Source organism: Haliaeetus albicilla, chromosome 22 (assembly GCF_947461875.1).
Source record: "Haliaeetus albicilla chromosome 22, bHalAlb1.1, whole genome shotgun sequence".
NCBI classification, from domain to species: Eukaryota; Metazoa; Chordata; class Aves; order Accipitriformes; family Accipitridae; genus Haliaeetus; species Haliaeetus albicilla.
In genome coordinates this window covers 25,068,755-25,091,766 of record NC_091504.1, presented here as the reverse complement: position 1 = coordinate 25,091,766, position 23,012 = coordinate 25,068,755, and the positions used below count along the sequence as shown (strand labels likewise).

The following is a 23,012-nucleotide window of genomic DNA, read 5'->3' as shown; positions in this document are numbered from 1 at the left end:
GCGTTTCCCAGCGGCAGCCCCATCCCGACACCGACAACCAGCTCCCCTCAGCCTGGGGAAGGCCCACTCCCCCGTCCCTGGAGCCGCTGGGCCCGGGCAGCTGCCGGTAGCCGGCTGGAGAGGCGCCGTCCTCGGAAACGGACCTTCCGAAGGGCTCGGGGCAGAGCGGGTCAGCCGGCCTGCTCTACCCGGTCCCCGGGGCCGGCCGCTGTGGATCGGGATCCCTCCCGGGATTAGGACGGGGCCGGCCCGGGGCCAACCCCCGCTTCCGGGTGGCACCGGGCCCTGCCGCCGCCGATCCCCGAGCGGCCCGAGAGGGGGGCTCGGCGATCGATTAGCCGGCCTCGGGGGAGGGGCGGGCGGGAACGGAGTCGGGGGAGCCGCCGCCGCCGCCGCCGGCGGTGTCTGAGGGGAGCGCGGTCCCCGTTGTCCCCCCGCCGGGGCCAGCGCCTTCCCGCCCAGCCCGCTGTTCCCTCGGGGCTGGGGACCGTCGCCTTCGACGCCCCGACTGTGTCCCCTCGGGTTCCTGCCTGCCCGGGGGGTTCGGAGGCCGTAGGCCCCTGGCCCGGGGCCGGTCCTCGGTCCCGCCGTCGGTTCCCGGGGTCGGGCAGGGCGTCGGGACCGGGGTCGTCCCCCGTTGCAGGCAGCGCGCAGGCAGCCGCTGCGGCCCGGAGCCCCGAGGCCTGGCAGAGGCCCAGCCTCTCCGTCCCGTCAGTGAGTCTGAGGGCGCCGGGCCCGACAGACAGACAGACACCATGGACACCAGCCCTGTGCTCTCCTGGAGGGGTCGGGGCGGGCTGGCTGGACTCGGGGCCGCTTCACTCCTCCGTTTGAGGGATGTGGTGAAGGGTGTGAAGCGTGGCGAGGCCCGGGCGCTGCTGCAGGCCTGAGCTGGCACCGACGGGCACTAATAAGCGGCTTCTGTTACGTTACAGGGCTCGGGATGGACTTTCTGACACTCTTCTTGATTTACTTGTGTTTTGTTCTCGCTGCTATTGCTCTACTCTGCATCTGCACGGGAAGGAAGGAGAGTTGCCTCGCAAGAAGCGTCAATGGTGCAAGCCAGGTAAAGAACCGAGCTTTCAGAGCGATGATCATCTCCCGTTCTGGTGGCCTGCCCTAGTTTGTCGTGCTAAAATTAGCGTATTTCTTCTCCGTAAAAATGCTCATATATGCGGTTAGAGTGATGATACGGCGTATTCCATATTTCATCCTATTTTGACAACTGCTTTCAGGCAAGCTCTCATTGGGATTGGAAATAGAAATACGCTTCCTTTCGGCTGATGAAATCCTGACCAAGCAGGTAGTGAAAAACGATTTGCGTCTACAGCTCCTGTTCCTGCGTCTGCTGGTCTGGCCAGCTGCAGTCACCGCAGGGTAGTAGTAAGGACGGAGCTTCTCGCGATGCTACAAGTACATTGTTCAGTGACACCATAACACGTCAGCTTTGAGAAATTAAATAATAATGAGGCCCCAAGTATTTGCAATTTTATGGTATTTGCTGCTGTCATTAAGAGGAAGAAGGTGGGGGGAGGTTTGAGGATTAAAACGGAGAGAATTGTAACTGGTGGCAAATATTTTAGGGGAATTTCTTTAATGTGAGTCTGTAATAATGCTGCAGGCTGTTGTTTCTTAAGAAAGAGGGAGGAATGAAGAGCTTTAGAAGAGGATTAAGAATTGGCATTTTATTGTAAAAAACAGGGAATGAATTGAAAAGGCACTAGCTTATTTTTCTGTCTCTTGGGCTGTGTCTGAATGAAGAAGGAAAAAAGGTGTAGCATTCTTGGAAAGGATAAGAGAATTATCATTTAAATTGTAAATAGTATTTAATGCTGTTTACATGAGTCTGTTTAGACTTTAATTTTTATTACTAGTAGTATACTTTATTTTGCTTTATAGGCACACAGAACACTGCAGTGAAATTTATTGTTTTCCTACATTTCTTAATAGCTGCTTCTATGAAACGTGTAACGATCAGCAGTTAAAATACTGCTGTGATAGAAAGTCACTGTCTGGAGAAATGTAATAGATACTTGTATATGTGAAATAAATATAGGTAATCCTAAATAGTTTCTCTAGACACTGTATTTTAAATTCATTTGCGACTGTAATTAATGAAGCCTGTAAGCCTGGAAGTTTGTTGAAATTGTTTGACTGCACTCCTGTAAGAGCCTTTAAAGGATTCATTGTGAGCAATATGAAGTAATTAACTTGCACAGAGCACAGCTGTTTCTAGCTCTATGGCAAGTCAGCTTCCACCCCCCAGCTTGTTTTCCTTGCTGCCAGCCATTCAGTTGTGCGGGATGGTTATATGCATTGTACAAGTCTTCTCATTCCCTCCTACTTTCATCATCACTACAAGCAGAAACCATATTTGTAAAAGCCTTTTGCTTTGGTGTAAGGAATGGCTGAAATACAGGGGATTGCTGTACTGTATGTGGGGGAACAATGGATACTGAATGTAATGTTAGACTGTACTAACACACGTACAGTTAATTTAAATTTGAATTTTGCAATTGCATGCAGGTTACTTTTCTGTCTAGCTATGTTTCCTATTGCAGTACACAGCCTCTTTTTAAAAAGACTTGTCACTTGAACCGCTGATAAGAGGCATACCAGTTAAAAGAAAAATATTTAACATCTCATCTCTACATATGCTTTTTGCCTTCTGGTCTTTCACACCTGAGACAAGAAGCTCTCACTGCATATTTTCTTTCCCTGTCAGCTAGAAATAGGCTCAGCTGCTCTAATTCCTCCACCACTGATGAAGCAGCATGTTGCTATAGAGATCTGTCATCTTCTCAACAGCAGAGTCAAACAATTCCGCAGTCACAGACTATTGCTGAGGATTTCACTGAATGAAGACAGGCAGTTTTCTTCTTCATTGTGTCTAGCCGTTTTTGAAACGGTAGTTAGATAGACGTGGAGTTATCAGACTGGATCATAGCTGTAGCTGAAGAAACTGGATGTTTTGGTTTTGGTGGGGTTTGGTTTTTGGTTAGGTTGTGAGGTTTCTTCCTTTTTCTGGAGGGTAGGAGGCTTTATCCCTTTGCTTATCTCCGCTTGCATCTGTCAGATGTCCTGATGAAGCATATTGTAGTTTGGAAATTGCTCAGTTCTATCCCTTGCTTAACCAGTTACCCAGTCTACAACCCGATATAAGCTGCTTATAACTTTCACACATTAACCCAGATACATTTGTTTGTGCCTATGGGGCTCCTGAGAATATAGAACCTCACTCCCGTTTTGAAAACTCCAGCAGCGTGCCTATATTCTTAGGAGCTCAGATACCCCTGAAAATGAGCTTCCTCCCCAATGACATGGCTGCAGATATATCACTGAGGGATTAGGTGACTTGTATTTTTATTTGAACTTTCTACACAGCAGAAGTGATGTGCAATTCAGATAACAGTATTTTCATTTGCTTCAGGTATTGTCATTTGTAATCCCCACACGGCTCCAGAGAGTGACACAGAAGGCACTTCACAGGCTCTTCCACACAAGGTATTGCACTTTTTTTATGCTTTTGACATTATTTTTTACTAGTATTTCTGGTTACTATAGATGACCTCCTGCCACCATCAGAGCTTTCAGTATTATCCTTAGATATTCTCTCTTCATTAGGGGTGCTTGTCAGGGATTACAGATTGCCTTTAAGGTTTGCCACACTGTTGTCTTTCTGTTCCTTGCTTATTGCTGGGAAGATGGTACCCTGAAATATTTGAACATACTGACAAATAAAGATTATGTGGCTCAGTAGCTTCCAGTGTGACTAACAGATGTTGGTCACGCTGGTGGGAGACTGCATCCACGTGAGAATTACAACAGACTCTCTGGCAGCTGCAGAATGAGTTTAGACAGAGCTAGCGATCCCCGTCCTCTCCCTCAAATCCCATTAGTCTTAGTCCAGCAGCTTGGATGTCCAGGAGGCTCAAGGGGAAGCTGCACAGCTGCCAGTGTGCAGTCTGCTGTACACTGTAAGGTGAATTTTGTAGTGTCCCATAAACTTTGGTGCTTTAGGATCTGCTTTGGGAACAATTTAAATACTTTTCCTCTGGGGGCAGCAACTCCAATATGACAGACACTTCATGTGTTGTATACAGCTGCTGAATGTGTGCTGCAGTTGTTTTGTTGCCTGCTGTGCGGATTCTCTGCTGTTAACACAGCCCAAGAGAGAGTGGTTACACTGTCAAATGTGCAGTCAGCAGCAGAGCAATTATCTGATGAGCCTAGTGTAGTTGTCATTGCTAGACTGTGCTGTGCGCTGGAGACGCTTGATCCTCCATGCACACCCTTCAACTATGTCACCTCATTCAAGCAAGAGATTTTTCAGTTCATGCAGAAGTCCAGTGTGGCACAGCACTTGAGGGTATCTTCTTGTAGGCCTGCAGTTGAGAGGACACTCCACAGGATCCTGCTGGATTACACACAGAAATGGTGTAGGAGAGAGCAGTAGAGGAGAGCTTGTCTGCAACAGACTTCCCGCTGTAGTAAAATAAACATCACTAGTTACTTAAAACTCATAACAAAAGTCCAGCAAACTGATGTATAATGCAGAGAACTGCAGTAAGTGAACATTGCTTTCCTAATGTGTGGCTTATGTGAGCATCTGTTTGCCAGGCTGCTGAAAGTTGTTGCTCAGTATGATGCATCCCAAACAAACCTGCCTGCCAAACAGTTGTGCAGCTTGCCTTGCAGAAGCTGTAGTCTCCTGACAGGTTGGAACTAGTGTTCGCCATTGCTAACCTCCTGCCGTGCTAATTTCATAACAGCTGCTTATATTATTACAGTTTTTTTAAGATTACCTTTAACTGGGGTTTTCTTTGCTTTCAGAGCAGCATACAGCAAATGTATTCTGGCAGAATGTGTCGTGGCCTATTGCTGTGGCATATTTTGTCAGCACTAAGGGTGCTTTGTACTTGACTACTGTTGGAAAAAAAATGCAAAGGACATGACAAAATGGAATTGAATTTAGCTGGCATATTTAAAGGAGCGTATGTGGGAAGAAGAGAAGGAGAAGCCACTGGATGGAGAAAACACTATTAATATGCAATTCATGCTGGCCTGAAAACCTAAAAGAGGTGTCTCTTGCATTTGGAAAGTCTTTGCTGATCACCTCTGAGTGTACTTGACCTGTTAATCAGGATGCTGAGTATTAAATAGACTGTCCCCTTTCTGTTACAGAAGCTGTTTGTTTGTTGTCCTGCATGTAGCCTTGCAAGCTGCAGTGTATGGGGAATACACATGGGAAGTGTTTGTTTACTGCTGGGAGCTGCAGTTCCACCTCCTCCTCCTGCTGCTGCCCTACCTGCTGCTGGCTGGGAACATGGGCTGTTTCATTCTCTGCTCCCAGGCCAATCCGGGTAAGCTCATGCTGATTGTGAGCTGTAGCTGTTTGAAAAGATGGTACAAACACCATTACTTTTACTGTTTTTCTTGTTTCTTTCGCAGGTATAATAACAAAATCAAATCATGCATCATTGGTTAAGATTTATGCATATGATGGTGTATTATTTCAGAAAGGCATTGTGTGTCCTACGTGCAACATGGAGAAGCCAGCCAGATCAAAACATTGCAGTAAGAATCTTAACTTCCTTGATAAGCATAACAGTAATACTTTCCTAAATTAATTCTCAATCAATAACTGCAGTTCAGACTACATCCGTTCTGTTACCCAGCTTGATGCACCCAGGACTGGTTTGTTTTACTGGGGTCCCAGATTACAGCTGCCCTTTACCCATCCATGGAACTGTTTTGCTGCTCTTTCATCTCACAGAAATTACCAGTTCTGAGGGTATCATTTGGGGTCAGGTACAGGCAAGCTTTTGAGCATCTAGAAGTTAAATGAAAAATTATCTCCTGTCAAGACCTGAGTTCAGGATATTATGTTTCTCTTGCAGAATTTGCTGTTATCATCTAAAACAAAGCTGGGGGCTGCAATTTCTACCTTTCATAGGCTTTGCTAGGGAGTACTGTCAGAGAAACCAAAGTCTTTGAGCTGCAGTTTTGGTGAATAAAAGAGGAAATGAGATACATGTTTTTGTTTTTAGTATTGGATTTTTTTTATGATAGGCAGTTGAAATGAATGTATTTGCTTAAAAAGCTATCAGCTAAATCATGACCATAATTTTCAAGATTTTTTCAGATGAAAAACTATCCTGATCTGTGCAAAAATAAAATTGATTATTTAAAAAACAAATAACTGTCTTTTGTCATTTACTCCTCATCAGGTTTCTGCAGTATATGTGTACATCGTTTTGATCACCACTGCGTGTGGGTCAACAACTGCATTGGTGCCTTCAATGCAAAGTATTTCTTCCTTTACCTCTTCACACTGACTGCCATGGCTGCAACCGTTGCAATCATCACCACAGCATTTCTCATCCAAGTGGTGCTGCTGTCAAATATGATGCATGGGAGTTACATTGATGACCAAGGACAAGAGCGTGCTGTTGAGATTCTCTTCCTCATTCAGGTAAGTTTATGCTGTCTGGGTTATTAGCTTATAAAAAGGCTTATGTCAGTCTTTGCTTTCAGGAATCTTATAAGTCCATCTGTTCTCACAGGCAGGATGTGGACAGACTGCAATTTTTTACCAACTTTACACAGCTAATTAAGTTTAGAAAACTGCTGTTGCAGGATACTTTAAAAATAAGGGATTTTTCTCACAGCACTTCATTCCACTCTCCCGTTCTTTGGATTTCTGTCTCCAGGCTGCTTTCACTCAGCAGATCTGGTTCATAAAGAATGACTTTACATTCCAATGACCATCTACTGTAGTAACGTTTAGGAAACAGTTGACAATCCTTGAGATACCTTCACGGAGATGTTAAAGCAGGACCTTACTACCCTGGAATTTAGATACTTGAATATTTTCTCTCACATACAAGCAAAGAGTGACTTTGAGTCTCTCTAGCACTTGAGCCATTTGCATTTCAATCCCCTCATCCCTTTCTGTAGTATGGCAGTGAGGTGATAAGTAGAAAATGCTTTATCCTTTCCTCATCCTAGACAACAAATGTTTCAGCCTTGGACTCTTACAAAGGGATCTTGGTCAGGGAATGTTTGCTCATGTTTGAGCAGTACCATTACCACTCCCCAGTATTGGAATTTAACTCAGAAAAGAGCTGCTTCAACTGTATCATGTCAGCAAAACCTGAAGTTGTACCAGATTGTAGCCTCTTCATTTGGCAGTTTGTTTTCAGATGATCTGCATTAATGATTTTAATTAAAAAAACAAAACAAAACCAGCAAAACCCCAATATGAAATACAAACATTCAGAGAGAGATGGGTGTAGAAAATCTCTCGCATATTAGCAAGGCTTGTGAGGAAATACATTTCTGGAAATCTCTACGCTCTACTCAAAGATTCAGTCACAGGGATGGACCGTCACTGAGCTGGATGGATGGAGGATAGGGCTGTGACCTTGTTTCTGGGGCTGCACAGTTATGTGCACGTATGGATGTGCATTTCAGCTGGCGTGTTGCCACAGTCACATGCCTTCATGTGATTTGATGCTCCCAACTTCTTAACTAAGTTATTATTTTCTTTCTTTGCAGCACCTTTTCATGACTTTTCCTAGGATTGTCTTCATGCTTGGTTTTGTCATTCTTCTCACACTTGTACTGGGTGCATACTGCTGTTTCAATCTATATTTGGCCTTAACCAACCAAACTTCCAATGAATGGTATAAATCCAGAAGACATGGGTGTTCCCACTATCTAGCATTGCAGCCTCATGACAGACGAGTTGTCTACAAAAACATTTATTCTAAAGGAGTCTGGATGAATTTAAAGGAAATCTTTAAGCCTCCTACAGTGTTGGAAGGAAAGAAGAAAACGTGAAGATACTATTCTATGTCCATTTTTAAATTTTTTGTAAGACTTTATTTCAGCAGTGTGCTTTGAAGCCCCAGACAACTTCTGTGAACAGATTACTGTATGTCAGTTAAGTAACTGGAAACTGTTTTCACAAAGCTGACCAGTCTTCCAAAAAACTAGAGTTCTTCCAAGTTTGTCTGTAACACTACTCGTACCAGTTGTGACAGTGGCCTGTTAGTCTTTTCAGACACAATGACAGTACAGAAGCAAGCTGGACTAGAGTTAGGTTCACTTAAGGAACACATACACAAGGAACTTTTTTTATGGTTACTGTTTTGTACGCTGCATAATATATACCACTGTATATTAGGCAAACTGAGTTCCTAAGTTACTTTGGTATGTCTTAAGTAGGTCTTCCTGCAGGAGACTTTACAGGAATCTAGCAATGTCACACTTGTGGAAGTGGCACTTATTTGTCAATTATTCACATTTTTTTTCCCCTGAAGGAAAAGAGTAACTCACAGCTGACTGCAGTATTCTGATTAACGATGCCAAAGCAGAGCACTATTTAAGAGACTTCACTTGGTGAGATCTCTGAGTTTAAGCTCAGTCTTCTGTTTCCCTGTTAGAGGGACCAGTATTGAATTTGCTGGTATGGAGAGGGAAGTTTGGTCCATCTTACTGAAATGAATCTTTTTCTCTGTGTGTGCGCTTGCAAGGTAAGAGCTAACAAAGAGCTGCTATGAACTTTGAGGAAGCATCATCTTTTTTATCTTTGTTTTGCAAATTATTAACCCATTACCATTAAGTACAATAGGTTGCATGTATGTAGCTGAAAAACCCCATGATTACTGGCAGAATCTTAACCTGGAGAAACCATGTTCTACTGCAAATTCGTAGTAGTATGGAGCACCTTAATTTCAGAAAGGAAACTACTACAAGTGCTACTTCTCCTTACCTGCTAAGTCTCTTTCTTGATACCTATTTTCAGCTCGTTCAAATTAAGATACCATTTCAGCCTTAAAGTCATGAAAATGGTGGACTTCTGGGCAGAATTTCAGCATCCTGAAAAGGGTATCAGAAATTTGATACTGAGCTTTGGACATACAGGTCCTGGCAGATTAGACTTAATCCTTCTGGTGTTTCTCATCTTTATTGCATTGTTCAATATACCTGTTCACAGCAAGAGGCTCAACCACGTCTTAGGTGTTTCTTAGTATTTTGGGCATTTTGCAGCAGGGGAAGTTACAGTTGCTGAAGCTGTTTCTAGGGCTGCCCACCCACAATCACTGAACAGGCCACTTCAAAAGCACAGCAGTGACATGGTCTTCCACCTCTGTACAGGGATTCTCTAGGTGAACACTGAAAGGCAATTCATCGGTGTCCCTCAAGAAAACCCTCTGCCTTAACAGCAGAGGACAAAAGTATACTTGCAGCTATGCAAGCGGCCTTCTGAAATCCTTCCAACTTAGGATCGCTTCAGAGATCTCCAAAGCATCGCTGTACTGGCTGCTTTTAGAGGCTTGTGCTGGCTCTGGGAAAAACAGCATGTTTGACTCACCCAGCGGTGAGGGTCTCTTAATTTAAGCACTATGTTAGGTGGCCCTGTTCTCTTCTCAGAAATTCTTCTGAGTGATAATAGAGCAGAAATTGGAAAAATATAGTAAGAACTTTAAATAACTTTATTTTTAAAAATGTATTTATTTACATGCCGCATCTGTACAATATGCAATTAAAAATCCGTATATGGTTTAAAAAAAAAAAAATCATATACAGTATGGCTTCACATACCAACAGACTAGCTCTCAGAGTAGCCTGTCTGGCATTGCAAGGGTACAATGATGCATTCTTTCATAGACCAGTATATAAGGCTATTTGTCCAGGATATAAAAGAAAAGAAAAGAAAAATACTGCAGTACCATGCCTTAGGAGGACTAAAGTAGTGAGGTTAAAGGCATGAAAGTTTTTGAGCGGTGGTGAATGCACACCAGAACTCCTTAGGTTTGGTTTTCTTGGTTTGTTTTAAATGCATACTATTAAGGTACTCTCTTAAAGAGACCCTATGTATTTGCTTCACTTTCTGAATCCTTTTAAATACCAGAACACTACTGTCCTGTGGTCAGAGGTAAATGCTTTGCAAAGGATCTTCCTTTATTTGAGGCAGCTGTACAAAATGCCAAGACTGTCAAATACGGCCTATCAGTCACTTCCACAGTATAACCATGCAGAGGTTTTAAATTACTGTTATTTCCATTTTAAACAGAAAACATCGTGGGGCTGTACCATCCTGTTAAGCCACTTACCTATAGAAGCATTCTCTCCCTTGCTTTCTGAACAATTATAATGGCAAACTTAGGACTGATCAAATTCCCCAAATAGGAGAAAAATAGTAAGTTTTACATTTAACATCTGTCACTAGCTGCATGCTGTTCATTACACAATCACAGTCTGGACTTCCACCTCCCCCTCCTCAGAGGCAATCACAAACTCTCCTGCATGTTCCATTATTTCAATATCCTCAGATGCCACCATCGTCACCGTTGCTTCTTCGGTCTCGATGCTACCCTCCGTAGTCAGCACTGTTCCTTCTCCGATGGCGGAAGCCAGCGTCATAGCGACCTGCTCTGTGAGGCTTTCGGGGGTCGCAATGGTGATGGTGTCCGCAGCATCTGTGGTTACTTCAGAGTTTTCTGCCACGGTGACGTTCTGTACAATGATCTGGTGACCAGAGTTTGCTTGATTTACTATTTGTTGCACAACCTTCATAATGTGGCTGTCAACCTACATGAAAAGAACATAGGCCACGTTATTTCTTGGTGTATTGTACTCTGTTAGAAGTACAGACAGTTATCATCACCATAAACAGTGCTTGATGACCAGCAGGGCAGTATAACAACCAGCATTTAATTCCAATTTCCTCCAGCTGTTCACTGAAGTTCTCATAGCCCCGAGAACAGCAGACTCTTAGAACATGTCACACCTCATGTCACTGAAGATATTTTCACCAGCGGGGTGCTTCCTACAAAAAGTCAAACTACTATTTATAGAAAAATCTTAACGATGCACGCCCAGACATTTAAACTGACCGAATGCAATTCAGGAGCCTAGCCAGCCTCTGACTTCGCAATAACCGTTTTTTTCTGGCATTCAGGAATGCCTTAAGAGGATCATTTCCCCAAGGCTGAAGTGTAACTGTACAATTCTACTCAGCTGGCAACTGTGCTCTCATGTATGAAGCCACACCAAGTCGCTGGCCGCCATCACTGAGAGGATCTGGGGTTAACAGAGCCCGGTCAAACACAGTATGACCAGTACTATGTTCTTATACAGACAGGTCTGCAGATCTACAGAGGTAGGTAAATTAATTATTTGAAGTTGAGTTTATTTAGCATGACTTTCAGACACTAAAAGTGATTCATTTCATCTACAGCGAGTCCTCAAAATAATAGTTTATGCATCTGCTTTACCTCATGTCTTGTTCCCTCAATTATTTCAGTAGCTTCGCTGGTCTCAATGTCTTCTGTAGCAGTCTTGAAAGACAAAATATGATGATTCCCTTTTTAGATTATTACAAAAAAATCTTTTATTACCAAGATACAAGGCACTAAGATCACTTACAAAAGTCTTTCTGTTCCCCCCATGATGCAGTAGCTACTCTAAAACAACTCCCCCTGAAATTACCTCCGAATCCCATTATCAAGAGCTACTTAAAAGTAACGCAAAGTGCTCACAAATAACTGAAAGAGAACATCGTCTCTCAGCAGGACTCAGCCAACTGGCAGATTTTTCTCCTATTGGAGAAAAACTATGGCAGCACTAAACGGACTCAATAAATGAACTGTGTTATTCTGCACGGCTGAGTACTGGTTCTTTGTCACAAAGGGGAAGAAAGCAAAATGTGTAATTCATTGCTTCTGGCAGCCACAGCCAGTTAAAAACAACAGAGATTATTTTGGACAAAATAAGCTAAATAGAAATGCGAGAAAAGAGTAGGTAAAAGTTGAGGGAAAGCTGAAGCAAGTTTGTGAGGACATAAAATCTCATCTAGTCAGAAGTTCTCAGTCTCAGCCTTCTGATGAACTACTGTCAGTCTTCCCTGCATTCTCATTTTCCTGCCTACATTACACATAGGACTTCAGAAGGGTGGTAAAATAGGCTCCAGGTGCTCTCCTTCTGAACAAGATTAATCCTACTTATTCCTAGGGTCATGCAGGCAGGGGTAGCATTAGCTAGATCCTATTGTATCTTCTCCCAAAAGCCTAGATGAGGAACATGCACGACTGCAGTTTTTACTGACAAAATACCGTGCTAAGTTCAGAATGAGAAGGCTCTTTGCCCCACTTCTTACCTCAATGATGTATTCCTGAGTGTCCGCCACCACTGAAGAAAACTCTACCAAAACAGTGTGAGGATCTTCAGAAATGACTGTTGCAGCTAAATTGTCAGCTGACTGACTTTCCTCAGACATGATCACTTCTTCCACCTCTTTCAAAGCAAGGAGGCAGCCACCTGAATGGTATTCCAAAAATGCCAGAAAAACATTTCTCATAACCATCCCAAATACAGGAGTGCCTGGAAAACACTATGCAGCACAAACAAGACCCCTTTAACAGGATGCAGCTGACAAGCGACCAGCAGTCAGACAACAGTCATCCCACCACAACCGGCCAAGTAATGGCTTAGAAGAGGCCTGCGGGACACCAGACGACAGAACCGAGCCTCCAGCAGAGCAACTGTCCAGTGCAATTTCAAAAAATACACAACTAAACTCAGATGCATAAAACCACACAGGATTTCAAAAGCCATATGTGAAGAACATACAGTAAGATTTCTGGTATATTTTAAGTCATGTATCTTTTCTGCTTATGCACTGCATTTCAGTATCTACCTAGGAAACTCTTTTTTTTCCTCCAGTAAACTTGCATCATCATCACTACCTGAAAAAGTTTGAAAATCCGTGCTTAGGAGCTAAAGGAGCAGCAGCTCCGGTGCAACTAATCCGATCAAACAAGATTATCTGCGAGAACTTAACTCTACTTAAGACGTTTTCCTCACAGAACATCCACATTTTGTGTTTTTACAGGATTTCATAAAACACCCAAATTAGTATGAGCCACATCTTAAGTTTTACAGTCCCCTCACCTCTTCCCCCACACAGAAATCAAATCAAGCGCTCTCTGGCATTACTTTGCAAAAACTTTAATTTTCTCCCTTTTTGTGTATAGCCTTGGAACAGAACAACTTCACAGTTCAGGGTAGACTCTTGCACGGTATAGGGTCTGTCTTCCCCACTTACGGCAGTGCCGACACTGCAGAGACCACTTAAGCCAGAGTTTGGAGCAGAAAGCCCACAGCACTCCTGCAGTTAGATTCTTAATGCAAATTCTGGTTTGGTTATTTTTATTTAGATTATCTAGATTTTACATTAGAACTGTTTTATGGCTGTTCATTCAGCATCATTTTTGGTCAGAAAGATCACAATAGAAATATTCATTAATGTAGATGAAAAAAATACAATGCATCTCCTTCTGATGCAACTGAGATGCAGATGAACAAATGGCCTTGGACGCAGATTGTTAGATCCACTCTAAAAAGCCATTACCATTCAGCCAAAAAGCAGCTTGTCCAAACCCAATCCTGGAACACCACACATGCCCTGCACCCCTATGCAGACAAGCTTTGCCACCTCACCTTTGGTTTTTAAGTGCCTGTTGAGAGTGCCGTGCTCTGCAAACCCTCGCCCGCACTTGTAACACTTAAAAGGCTTTTCCCCCGTGTGATGGCGGATGTGGCGGACCAGCGAGCCCTTTTCCCGAAAGCCCCGACTGCAGTACTGGCAGACATAAGGCTTATCCTCTAAATGCGTACGGAAATGAACTTGCTGGGCATTCTGTACAAAGAGAGAAGCAAGAGAAGGGCAGCTGAAGGGAATGACAAACTCAAGCAAGCAGTATTTTAGCTTCCAGGGTAAAAGCCAACATCTTTGAGGACTTCTCATGAAAGAAACTATGAAGACTTGTTTTTATTATTATTACGTAATTTTTTCCGCACACAAAGGAACAGTTTCTTCACAAATGTGAAGGTTTTATTAAGACTGTCCCTCTTTTCCCCACTAAAACAAAAGCTCCTTCTGAAGCTTCAGATCACGTCAGAGGCAGGTGAGCTGGCATTTGTTCTTTCAGGAGCAAAACTTCCTAACTTCTCCCAATCCCTGGCTCTGGAAGGGAAAATCTGAATGCAAGCCTGTTGTCAGGGAGACGCACCTTTGTCTTGTACCGCTTGCCACACTTTGGACAGGAATACGGCCGCTCATCAGAATGCACTCTTCGATGCCCCTTCACATGTGCAATGGTCTTGTAGAGCTTGCCACACTCTCCACAGCGGAAGCGCCGTTCATTCACATGCACTTCTTGATGCTTTTTTAGCAGATAGCCCTTTGTGAACTCTCTGCCACACTCCTCACACTTAAAAGGCTTGTAATCTAGAGAGAGAGAGGGAGAACACAAGGTTGATACAGGACAACCAGCAGCAGGAGGTATCTAGTTCATACTGTAATAAAATTCTTAGGAAAAAAATTAACCTGGAGAAGGAGGGAAATTATATTTTCAACTGCATGTATGGGCTTTGTCTCATTCATAAGCAAATTCTGCTCAAATGTTGCTCTTACAGCCTTTGGTGCCTTTCAAGCAGCAGTTCCAGCCCATCAACCTGTTCTGCCATGCTAACCTTTTTACCGGCCTCTTCACAAAATTCTACTTTCAAGGATGCAGTGCAGGCCCTGAAACATGGAAACTTCTTTTTTTAAAAAAAAATATTTCTTTTACCCTCTCTGGTTGAGGTCTAGAAAAGTCAACCTTTTTGTATTAATGTATTAAGCATCAGTTGATTTTGCATGGCTAACGGCCATGTAAAGGCAAGGAATTTGAAACAAAGCAAGCTGTACTGTGCTTAAGGTCATAGTAAGACTGGGCACATTTTAGACACCAGCATAAGCAGTAGAACTTTACCTAAATGACCTTTGATGTGTGTTTCAAGGGAAGTCACTTCACTGAAGGCTTCATTACAGTGAGGGCAAACGTAACTTTTGTACCCATTTGTTCTTTCTGCATCTGTCTATTGGAAAGAAAATGGTACAACATTAGTATTTTTTGTACTAGTGTGTACAGTAAGTATCACTAACCAAATGCCCAATTAAATACTCCAGCTTTGACAAGAAAGAGATCTATATTGCTAACAGGAGACAGCGAGCGTACTAACAATACACTTAAAGCATACGTGAAAAACATAACTGTAAAAATTGACACAAAGACCCAGGCACAGGGAGAGATGCACTGAGGATAGCATGAGGGGTGGTGAGGCTGACAGTGCTGTCCACAACCAAGTGCAGGCAAGGAAGATTAAAAAATTAAATCTATTTATGGAATACAAACATACCGACTCCACTTGTTCTACTTCAACACACTGTTCCTCACACAGCTCCTCTTCTGCTTCCACTGCTTCATTTTCTATTTCTTCTGTAGCAGCCACAGCAGGCTCATCTGGCTTTTGCATTTCCTCCATAGCGACTCTCTCTATCACAATACCCGAATTCCTCATGGCCTGCCTCAGCAGATTCTCACTGTTCACTTCCCCCTCACACGGCAGCTCCTCAGGATGCGATTGCTGAAGGAATAAACAGCCCAGTAACTGGTACAGCAAATAACACCGTTAGCCCTTTTTTTTTTTTTTCAGCAACATTGCTACTATGACAATCAGTCTTCCTAGGGTGTCTAATGCTGTGATACAGGGTTGAAAGATCAACTGGGGACTGGGGAGGAAGATGAGGTGAATCTGTACTCTGAAAACATATAGTCCAAGGGATGATAAGCTTTTGCTCCTACCACAGAGTCTCATAGCAGGGAATGGTCAACAAAAACACCCTTTCACCTTCTATATCATCCGGTACATGGTGGTGAACGCTACACATCCCCCTGTATGCTATACACATGCTGCTAAGCCTCAGCCACAGCAGCAGATGGCCAGACAAGGTCAGGGCAGAGTTTGCCGTCTATGTTCTCAGATGAAAGAGAAGCTAATTAACCATCTACTTCCACCACACAGAGTTATTCTGAGCACCTAAGAAAATTTTGCTCATGAGGTGAAATACTTCAAAATACTTCTTTGCATAAAACACATGAAGGGTGTTTAAGAGAAATGACACTCACATCTTGGTCCAGGGATTTTGTATCTACAACAGGAAGTTCCTGCATTTGGACGTGGACTTCATGAAGAACGTTGCCTTTTGCATCTGTCACGAGATGAATGACGGGCGAGGCCTCAATGGATTCACTCGCTATTGATGAAACAGTGTCCGTGTTTGAACTACAGGATCCTTCAAGAAAAGCAGCACAATTAATCACTTGGCGTACTGCCACCCCTCACCAATTTGCTGTGCCCTACACAAAATGTGTCTCAGAATATGAGGTGCCTGTTAAAGCCACCTTTGAACCAGATTCTCAAACATTCTTCACAGCCAACACCTGGCTACATGTGCTTCAGGCTAATAGTTTAGCTCTGTAAATTACTTTTTCCTGTATAAAAAATATAAACTGAATACCACAGAAATACTTTTTTCATAACTGAGAAAGAATTTATAGTTCATGTGCCGGGAGCATGCTTGGTTTTATCAGACACAAGGCAGGTATTGACAGCATCACTGACCTGTTGGCAAATCATCTTTATTGACTACTATTTCTTTGTTCATGTTGAAGCGGATTTTTTCAGTGCAAGGTGTCAGAGATTTCAGGTGCCGAGTCAAAGCTCCAGATTCCCGGAAGCTTTTCCCACATTTCTTGCATTTGTAAGGTCTTTCATCTGGAAACAACAAGAATCGAAACAACAGTATTAAACTAACGACAGCCAGTATTCGCTCTATGCAACAGACTGCTAGAACGACGCTTTCAGCTTTCTACAGCAAGCAGACTGTGCTTATCCCAAGACCTTGTGTCACCTCCCAGCACCCCAAACATCGGGGAGCTCCACGGTCTTGGCTCAGCAGAAGATGGAAAGCAGCAATAAATTCCACTGGAAGGTAAGCTGGATAATCACACACAGCACACTCCAGCAACAAGTAACTCTTATTTTGGAGAACTGTCTTACCAGTGTGACGCCGATGGTGTCGAATCAGAGACCCTTTTGTCCTGAAGGAAGTCCCGCAGAGTTTACATTCATAGTCCTTTCTGCTGCTGTGCGTGATCATGTGAGCTTTGAGGATGCTTGCCTAGGGAAAGAATTTCATTTTAGAAGATGCTCCACATGGTTACAGATTTTACATTTCAGCTGTAAAGAACAACAACACTCCTTCTGAAAGCAGAACTTCCCTTCTGAATGTGTAGCACGCAGTAGAGAAGCACACTGTTATCGAGTCTTGAGATGTCTTGGTTAACAGCTAGCCTAAATAACTCACTAACCCAAACACAGTAGAAGTGACGCTTACTGTTTTAAACGTCTTCTGGCATAATTCACATACATATCGCCCTTCTTTGTTAATCAGCAGCTTAACCTTTATCAGTTCTGTGGCAATGTCCTGCTCCTGATCTTCAGGGTTGCCTTGCTCTTCAGTGACTTCGCCATCGACATGACCATTTGGGTTTTCAAAAACGTGGTCTCCTGCAACAATGACTTCTTTGATGTGCCCACTACCTGGGAAAAGGATACGAAGACAGTTACGTTCTTCACAGAAGACAGCTTTACACGACTAGAGCGATTTACTGTTTCAGCATTTCATGCCAAAGGAAGGAGAAACGGTTACTCTAAACCTGGAATATGGGTCTTTGTAAAGTTCTCATTGCAGCATAAATATTAAAATGGACATTTCTCGAATGGAATTTTAAATCTGATTTGTATTAACACGGAGGGAATTGCAAAGCTGGCCTAGGGATCCCTCTCTCACACCTTTGAGGTAATGCTCAGTCCCAGGTCCCCGTGCTCAGAAACACCGAGGTGTCATGTACCCAACTACAACACAAATCAAACAGAAGAGGACGCTGGACGAGTCAACAAGTTCCTAACCCAGCAGGGGTATAAAGGCAAGCGTCTCGAAGCTCACCTACTATAGCAGATGCGTTGCTGATTTCCTCTGCTATTGAAGATGCTTCAACAACTATATGAGCAACAGTTATCGACTCCTCGACAGAAGGAACGACCTGCTGTAACAGATAACATTTTAGCAGAAAAGTTTTATTACCTTTAAAAACATTGCATTCTGTTCTCTCCCCTCCAACCCAACAGACCGTTGCATCCTAATTATTTTCAGCCACGGCTTGAGGAGAAGCCTGCTGTCACCTTTTGTACTTCTTGGTTGAGGAGACCTGCTGATGCAGCAGCGAGAGCTTCTGGAGCTCGCTGGCAGACCTTTTGTAATTTGTGTTGCACAAATTCTTCCAAGGAGGTGAACTCCGACTGGCAGCGGCCGCACTTATGCACGTCATCTTCATCTACGATTTAAAACGCAGTCATCGGTTTAGGAAAATCCGGCCCCTATTAACGAGCAGCGTTTACACTGAAAACTTTTGGGTTCTGCTTGTCCCGGTGAGCTCCGACGCCAGGAGAGAAGGGGCCCGGCGGCGGGGGCTGCCGAAGGGTGTTTTCGCTCCCGCAACCAGGCGGTTTCTGGAGGTGAGCGGGGCGATCCCCACCACCCCCAGCCGGTCCCCGGGGCTCCGCTCTCGCAGCCCGGAGGAGGGACGGGGCGCAGAGGGGCAACCAGCCAGCCAGCCAGCCGCCTCCCCGACCCCCCGCCGGCGGAACCGGCAGAGCCAGGACCCCCACACACACCCCCCTCACCCCAGGCGCCGGTTCCACCGGGCTGGGCCCCCTCAGGGGCCTCCGCAGGCCCCGCCGCCGCCCCCCCGGGCCCCGCTTTCCCCTCGGCTCCGGCCGGGGCCCTGTCGCGGCGGCACCGCCCGCCCCGCGCCCGGTTACCTTCCTCGCTGAAGGGCGCCGGGAGGCGGAGGAAGGCGGCGGGGCCGGCGGACGGCGCGGCGGGGTCGGAGCCCGCGGCCGCCGCCCCCTCCCGCTCCTCGGCCCCGGCTGCCGTAAGCCCCGCCGGCCCCGCGCTCGTTGCCATCGCGGCCTCCATGTCGCAACGAGCCGCACCGCCAAGATGGCGGCTTTACGGCCGTGTCGTCATAACAACGGGCCGCGTGCCGCGGGACGGGCCGCCGCGGGGGAAGGGGGGGGGGAGCTCGGCGGGGGAACGGAGCGGCGCGCGGCCGCGAGCGCCGTTGGTGCCCAGCCCTCGCGCCCCCCCCAGTGACCTCTGACCCCCGCGCCCGGACGGACCGGAGCCTAACGAGTTACCTAACGAGCCCCCGGGGCGGCCGGACGGCCCAATGGGTCGCGGAGCGCCTGGGGTGACCGCGCTCTCCTGGCCAATGGCGACGCGCGGGGGGCGGGCCGGTGAGGCGGGCGACCGATGAGAGCCGAGCGAGCCGGGCGCCGTCGGTGGCGCCGTGCGGAAAGGCGGGGAGAGGGCGGTGGGGTGGGCGGGGCGCGGCACGCCGCCGCCGCCCAATGAGGGGCGCGGGGCCGGGCCGCGGCGCGGCCAATGGGAGCGACCGGGGAGGGCGGGGCGCGCGGCTGAGGCGCGGCGATGGCGGCCATGGCGGGCGGCGAGCCGCGGCGGTGCCGGCGGTTGGAGGCCGAGGCGGCCCGCGCCGTGCTGGGCGCCGCCGACACGCTGCTCTTCGATTGCGACGGCGTGCTGTGGCGGGGAGAAGCGGCGGTGGGCGGCGCGGCGGCGGCCTTGGGCCGGTTGGCGGCGGCGGGCAAACGCCTCTGCTACGTGACCAACAACAGCAGCCGGACGCGCGCGGCCTACACCGAGAAACTGCGGCGGCTGGGCTTCCCCCCCGCCGAGCCCCGGCACGTCTTCGGCTCGGCCTACTGCGCCGCCCGCTACCTCCGCCAGGCCCTGCCGCTCGGCGCCGCCGCCTACGTGCTGGGCAGCCCCGCGTTGGCCGCCGAGCTGGAGGCCGTCGGTGTCCCGCACCTGGGGCCCGGCCCCGCCGCCCTGCCCGGTCCCGCGCCCGCCGACTGGGCCCAGGCGCCGCTCGATCCCGCCGTCCGCGCCGTCCTGGTGGGTTTCGACGAGCACTTCAGCTACGCCAAGCTCTGCCAGGCCCTGCGATACCTCCTGCGGGGCGGCCCCGACTGCCTCCTCGTCGGCACCAACCGCGACCACCGCCTCCCGCTCGAGGGCGGCACCGCCATCCCCGGTGCGCGGGGCTGGGGGGGGACACCGGGGGTGGGGGGCGGCCGGTGCCTCGTCTGCCGCCCGGCGGGTGCGGGGAGGTTGCCCCGGCCCGTTCAAAGCTGCCCGTGGTGAGTCCTGGGGCATCTGGGCCTCCTCCTCCCTGCAGCCCCCTGAAAGAGGAAGAATCCATGTTGATCTGTACTCGGGGAGTAGCGGTTCCTTTTTGATCTCGATGCGGGACGGCATTCCCGCCTCCTGGCGCTGACCTATTCCTCTGCCTGTCCCGTCTGTGAAGCTGCGCCGTGCGGTTTTGCACCAGCCCCTGCGGGCACAGAGAGTCTTCTGCAGTCTCTAATCAGTGGTTTTTTTTCTCTTCTCTCCCTAGGGACTGGCTGCCTGGTAAAAGCAGTGGAGACGGCAGCCCAGCGCGAGGCGTTCATTGTAGGAAAGCCCAACCGGTACATGTTTGATTGCGTGGCAAGCGAGTTCGACATCGATCCCGCTCGTACCATCATGGTGGGAGATCGGCTGGACACAGACATCCTCATGGGCAACAGCTGCGGGCTCACCACCCTGCTGACGCTTACCGGGGTCACCACGCTGGACGAAGTGAAGGGCCACCAGCAGAGCGACTGTCCTGCCAGGCAGAGCCTGGTTCCCGATTACTATGTCGATAGCATAGCCGACCTTCTCCCAGCACTGGGGGATTAATAGAGCAAAATGCTTGCAGCCTCTGCAGCACTACCCCAAGGAGGGCCCCTGTTAATCACCCTGTGGCAGTAACGTACTTGCTAGGATACCACCCAGAGTTAGTAACCCTTAGCTTTTTAACCTTCCTGTCCTCTCGATACGATGTTGTTTACATCTCAGTCTTTAAATGCACTTTGAAACAAAGAGGGCATTATGGTGTCACCCAAGCCTTGGTGGCTTGGGTTTTGGGTTTTTTTAAATTATAAGCAACACATCTATCCAAATGTTTGTGATACTCGATGTCACGTTGTCCTCTAGACTGAGTTGAGGAAAGTAGAGCTGGTTGATCTGAGGAAAAGAACCCAATGTCTTGCGGTGTGTCCTCACCTGGACAGGCTGTGGCTCAGTCTGGTTTATTCAGGGAAATGACTCTTGGAGTGTGTAGTAACTTAGCAGCTGTGTTTGGAAATGCTTGCGGTGGCTGGCAGAATTAGTGTTTGGCTTTAGACTGATTTCCCCTCCCTCCCCCCGCCTTTTTTTTTCCGGATGGGGTCCTGTTTAGTAGTACAGCCCACTGCAAGCGCAACATCCAGTCGCAGAAGCTGAAATCTGTCTCCTTTATTTGACCATTGCAAATTGCACTTGTGATGCGGATTAGGATGATTCCACTCACAAAATAGAAACAGTGTCTTCTGTATACTGTATTTGTCCAAGCATTGGATGTATGTGTAAAGTACATGTACATACAAGAACTACCCTGATCCTAAATATATATCAGAATATATTTAAATTATAAATTTAAGTATAGTATATGGTAATATATCTTGTTTCCCAGAAGGGAGGATAAGAGGAATGTACTTCACTGATCACAGTAGATTTAATTCTCCTAAGCTTTTGCATTTGATAATGCAGAAAGTCTGTATCCACATAGGACTGTCCTTCACTACTGCTGCTTCCCAGAAATAACTGGATCGATTAGTACCAAGTTAGTTCTTGTGCTTCCCTCAGCATCAAAATAGCCGCTCACTTTGGCTTTAGCTGCAGAATCTGAATTGACGCTCAGTCCGCAGGGGATGGATGCAGTACACAGTACGGCTTTCCACCGAAATAATCCTGTGAGAGTACTGGCTGTGTGTGATGATGGCACGTGCTTCCTTTAAATAGCTGGGGTTAATAATATCTTCCACGTGTGTCTGGTAAGGGGGCCTGGCACCAGTTGCTTGTCTGAAGAGGAGTGCTTGCTTGCTCAGGTGATGATTTCATTGTGATCTTGAGGCGGGTTTGGGTGATGCACAGCTCAGGCTACGGGGTAGGTTTTTATGCTGGCTAAATTGAAGGCCACAGTTGAAAGCTTTTGTGTTACAGAATTAAGTGAAAAATTATATATGCAAATAACATGCTTTTATTCCATAGATTCCACTATCGGTAGTTAAATTTGAACACTGGCCTTCCTTCATCTCCCACTGTTCAGCTGGATAGCTCTAGCAGTGTGTCGACGCCATTTCCTTCCACTCAGGCACTTGAAACGAGTAGACTTGCCACATTGTCTGTACAGCAATAACCATGCAGTTCATACTGTCTTTTGGTGTTACCAGATTAGCTGCTCTTGTAAACGGGTGTTCGTTTGTAACTCAGAGTTGTGTAAGGAAGCGCGGATAATCTCTTCCCTGTTCCTGTCTCCAGCTGGAGGGCTGTGACTGTGTGGAGTCACAGAGAAATACTTACAGATAGAACTTCCACTTTATCTGGGTAACGTGGAAATGGACATTATGGATTTACTGCAGGTAGGGTCTGACTTAGCGATGTGTTCTTTGATTCAGTTCCTGTATCTGGTGCTTATAATTTCAGAATATGTCAAGTCAAGTAGTAAACGCCAGGAGAGGTGTTTAGCCTTGTTCAAGCATCGCACTGTCCCTGCCAAGTACTCTGCACTGTACAAGGGAACCATTACCTCGATTCACGTATGCTGAGATGTACTGGCGAAGGTGTCAATCGTGCTTCAAAACTCTGTATCAACTTCCAAACGGTTTTTAAGCCTCTACTTGAATTCACATTAAACTTACAAACCTGCTTTCCCCTGGCGTTGTCTTATTTTGTAGTCTTCTCTGGGAGGTTTGCTGCAGCTGTACTGTGTGGACGTTTCTGGAGTTAGGGATGCAGTTTGTGTTTATCATCTTTACTCCTCACATGCAGTATCAGGGAAAGAAATCCAAATCCTGGAGTGTATTTCTTTGGTTCAGGTCCCAGAGCTGTCTGGGGCTCTTAG

At 46.6% G+C, this 23,012-nt stretch overlaps 3 protein-coding genes across 6 annotated transcripts; 2 read left to right on the top strand and 1 right to left on the bottom strand.

Annotated features, from left to right (window-relative positions):
• The first annotated feature begins 355 nt into the window (after nt 1-355).
• On the top strand, nt 356-15,252 carry ZDHHC4 (zinc finger DHHC-type palmitoyltransferase 4). Of its 2 annotated transcripts, none has more exons than XM_069810531.1 (6): nt 356-1,066; nt 3,431-3,504; nt 5,185-5,363; nt 5,452-5,577; nt 6,231-6,475; nt 14,491-15,252. In XM_069810531.1, the coding sequence occupies exons 1-6, from the start codon at nt 944-946 to the stop codon at nt 14,656-14,658; spliced, it is 915 nt and encodes a 304-aa protein (XP_069666632.1). In that variant the 5' UTR covers nt 356-943; the 3' UTR covers nt 14,659-15,252. The 2 variants fall into 2 exon arrangements, with proteins under 2 accessions (XP_069666632.1, XP_009927373.1); XM_009929071.2 differs by lacking the exon at nt 14,491-15,252 and adding an exon at nt 7,561-11,674 and having other exon boundaries at nt 358-1,066.
• Nucleotides 9,503-19,091, bottom strand: E4F1 (E4F transcription factor 1). 3 transcript variants are annotated; one of them, XM_069810528.1, is made up of 14 exons: nt 18,784-19,091; nt 18,145-18,296; nt 17,909-18,008; nt 17,363-17,502; nt 16,960-17,080; nt 16,522-16,674; nt 16,026-16,192; nt 15,256-15,483; nt 14,829-14,934; nt 14,085-14,302; nt 13,513-13,711; nt 12,170-12,330; nt 11,289-11,351; nt 9,503-10,602 (listed from the first exon to the last, which is right to left on the bottom strand). In XM_069810528.1, the coding sequence occupies exons 1-14, from the start codon at nt 18,938-18,940 to the stop codon at nt 10,255-10,257; spliced, it is 2,313 nt and encodes a 770-aa protein (XP_069666629.1). In that variant the 5' UTR covers nt 18,941-19,091; the 3' UTR covers nt 9,503-10,254. The 3 variants fall into 3 exon arrangements, with proteins under 3 accessions (XP_069666629.1, XP_069666627.1, XP_069666628.1); XM_069810526.1 differs by having other exon boundaries at nt 17,297-17,502; nt 18,784-19,089; XM_069810527.1 differs by having other exon boundaries at nt 17,297-17,502; nt 17,909-18,005; nt 18,784-19,089.
• Nucleotides 19,092-19,417: 326 nt separating this feature from the next.
• Nucleotides 19,418-22,827, top strand: PGP (phosphoglycolate phosphatase). Its single transcript, XM_069810532.1, has 2 exons — nt 19,418-20,078; nt 20,442-22,827. Exons 1-2 carry the CDS (start codon nt 19,454-19,456, stop codon nt 20,765-20,767), a joined length of 951 nt encoding a protein of 316 aa, XP_069666633.1. The 5' UTR covers nt 19,418-19,453; the 3' UTR covers nt 20,768-22,827.
• The last annotated feature ends 185 nt before the right edge of the window (nt 22,828-23,012 follow it).

What these genes read in the sequence shown, in the direction of transcription:
- ZDHHC4 (XM_009929071.2), top strand. Translation starts at nt 944, where the DNA reads ATGGACTTTCTGACACTCTTCTTGATTTACTTGTGTTTTGTTCTCGCT. An exon ending in CTGCTCCCAGGCCAATCCGG is followed by an intron (nt 5,364 to 5,451) that starts GTAAGCTCATGC and finishes TTTCTTTCGCAG; the next exon opens with GTATAATAACAAAATCAAAT. An exon ending in AGATTCTCTTCCTCATTCAG is followed by an intron (nt 6,476 to 7,560) that starts GTAAGTTTATGC and finishes CTTTCTTTGCAG; the next exon opens with CACCTTTTCATGACTTTTCC.
- E4F1 (XM_069810526.1), bottom strand. Translation starts at nt 18,940, where the DNA reads ATGGAGGCCGCGATGGCAACGAGCGCGGGGCCGGCGGGGCTTACGGCA. An exon ending in CAAAATCCCTGGACCAAGAT is followed by an intron (nt 15,484 to 16,025) that starts GTGAGTGTCATT and finishes TTATTCCTTCAG; the next exon opens with CAATCGCATCCTGAGGAGCT. An exon ending in CAGGCACTTAAAAACCAAAG is followed by an intron (nt 12,331 to 13,512) that starts GTGAGGTGGCAA and finishes AATACCATTCAG; the next exon opens with GTGGCTGCCTCCTTGCTTTG.
- PGP (XM_069810532.1), top strand. Translation starts at nt 19,454, where the DNA reads ATGGCGGCCATGGCGGGCGGCGAGCCGCGGCGGTGCCGGCGGTTGGAG. An exon ending in GGGCGGCACCGCCATCCCCG is followed by an intron (nt 20,079 to 20,441) that starts GTGCGCGGGGCT and finishes TTCTCTCCCTAG; the next exon opens with GGACTGGCTGCCTGGTAAAA.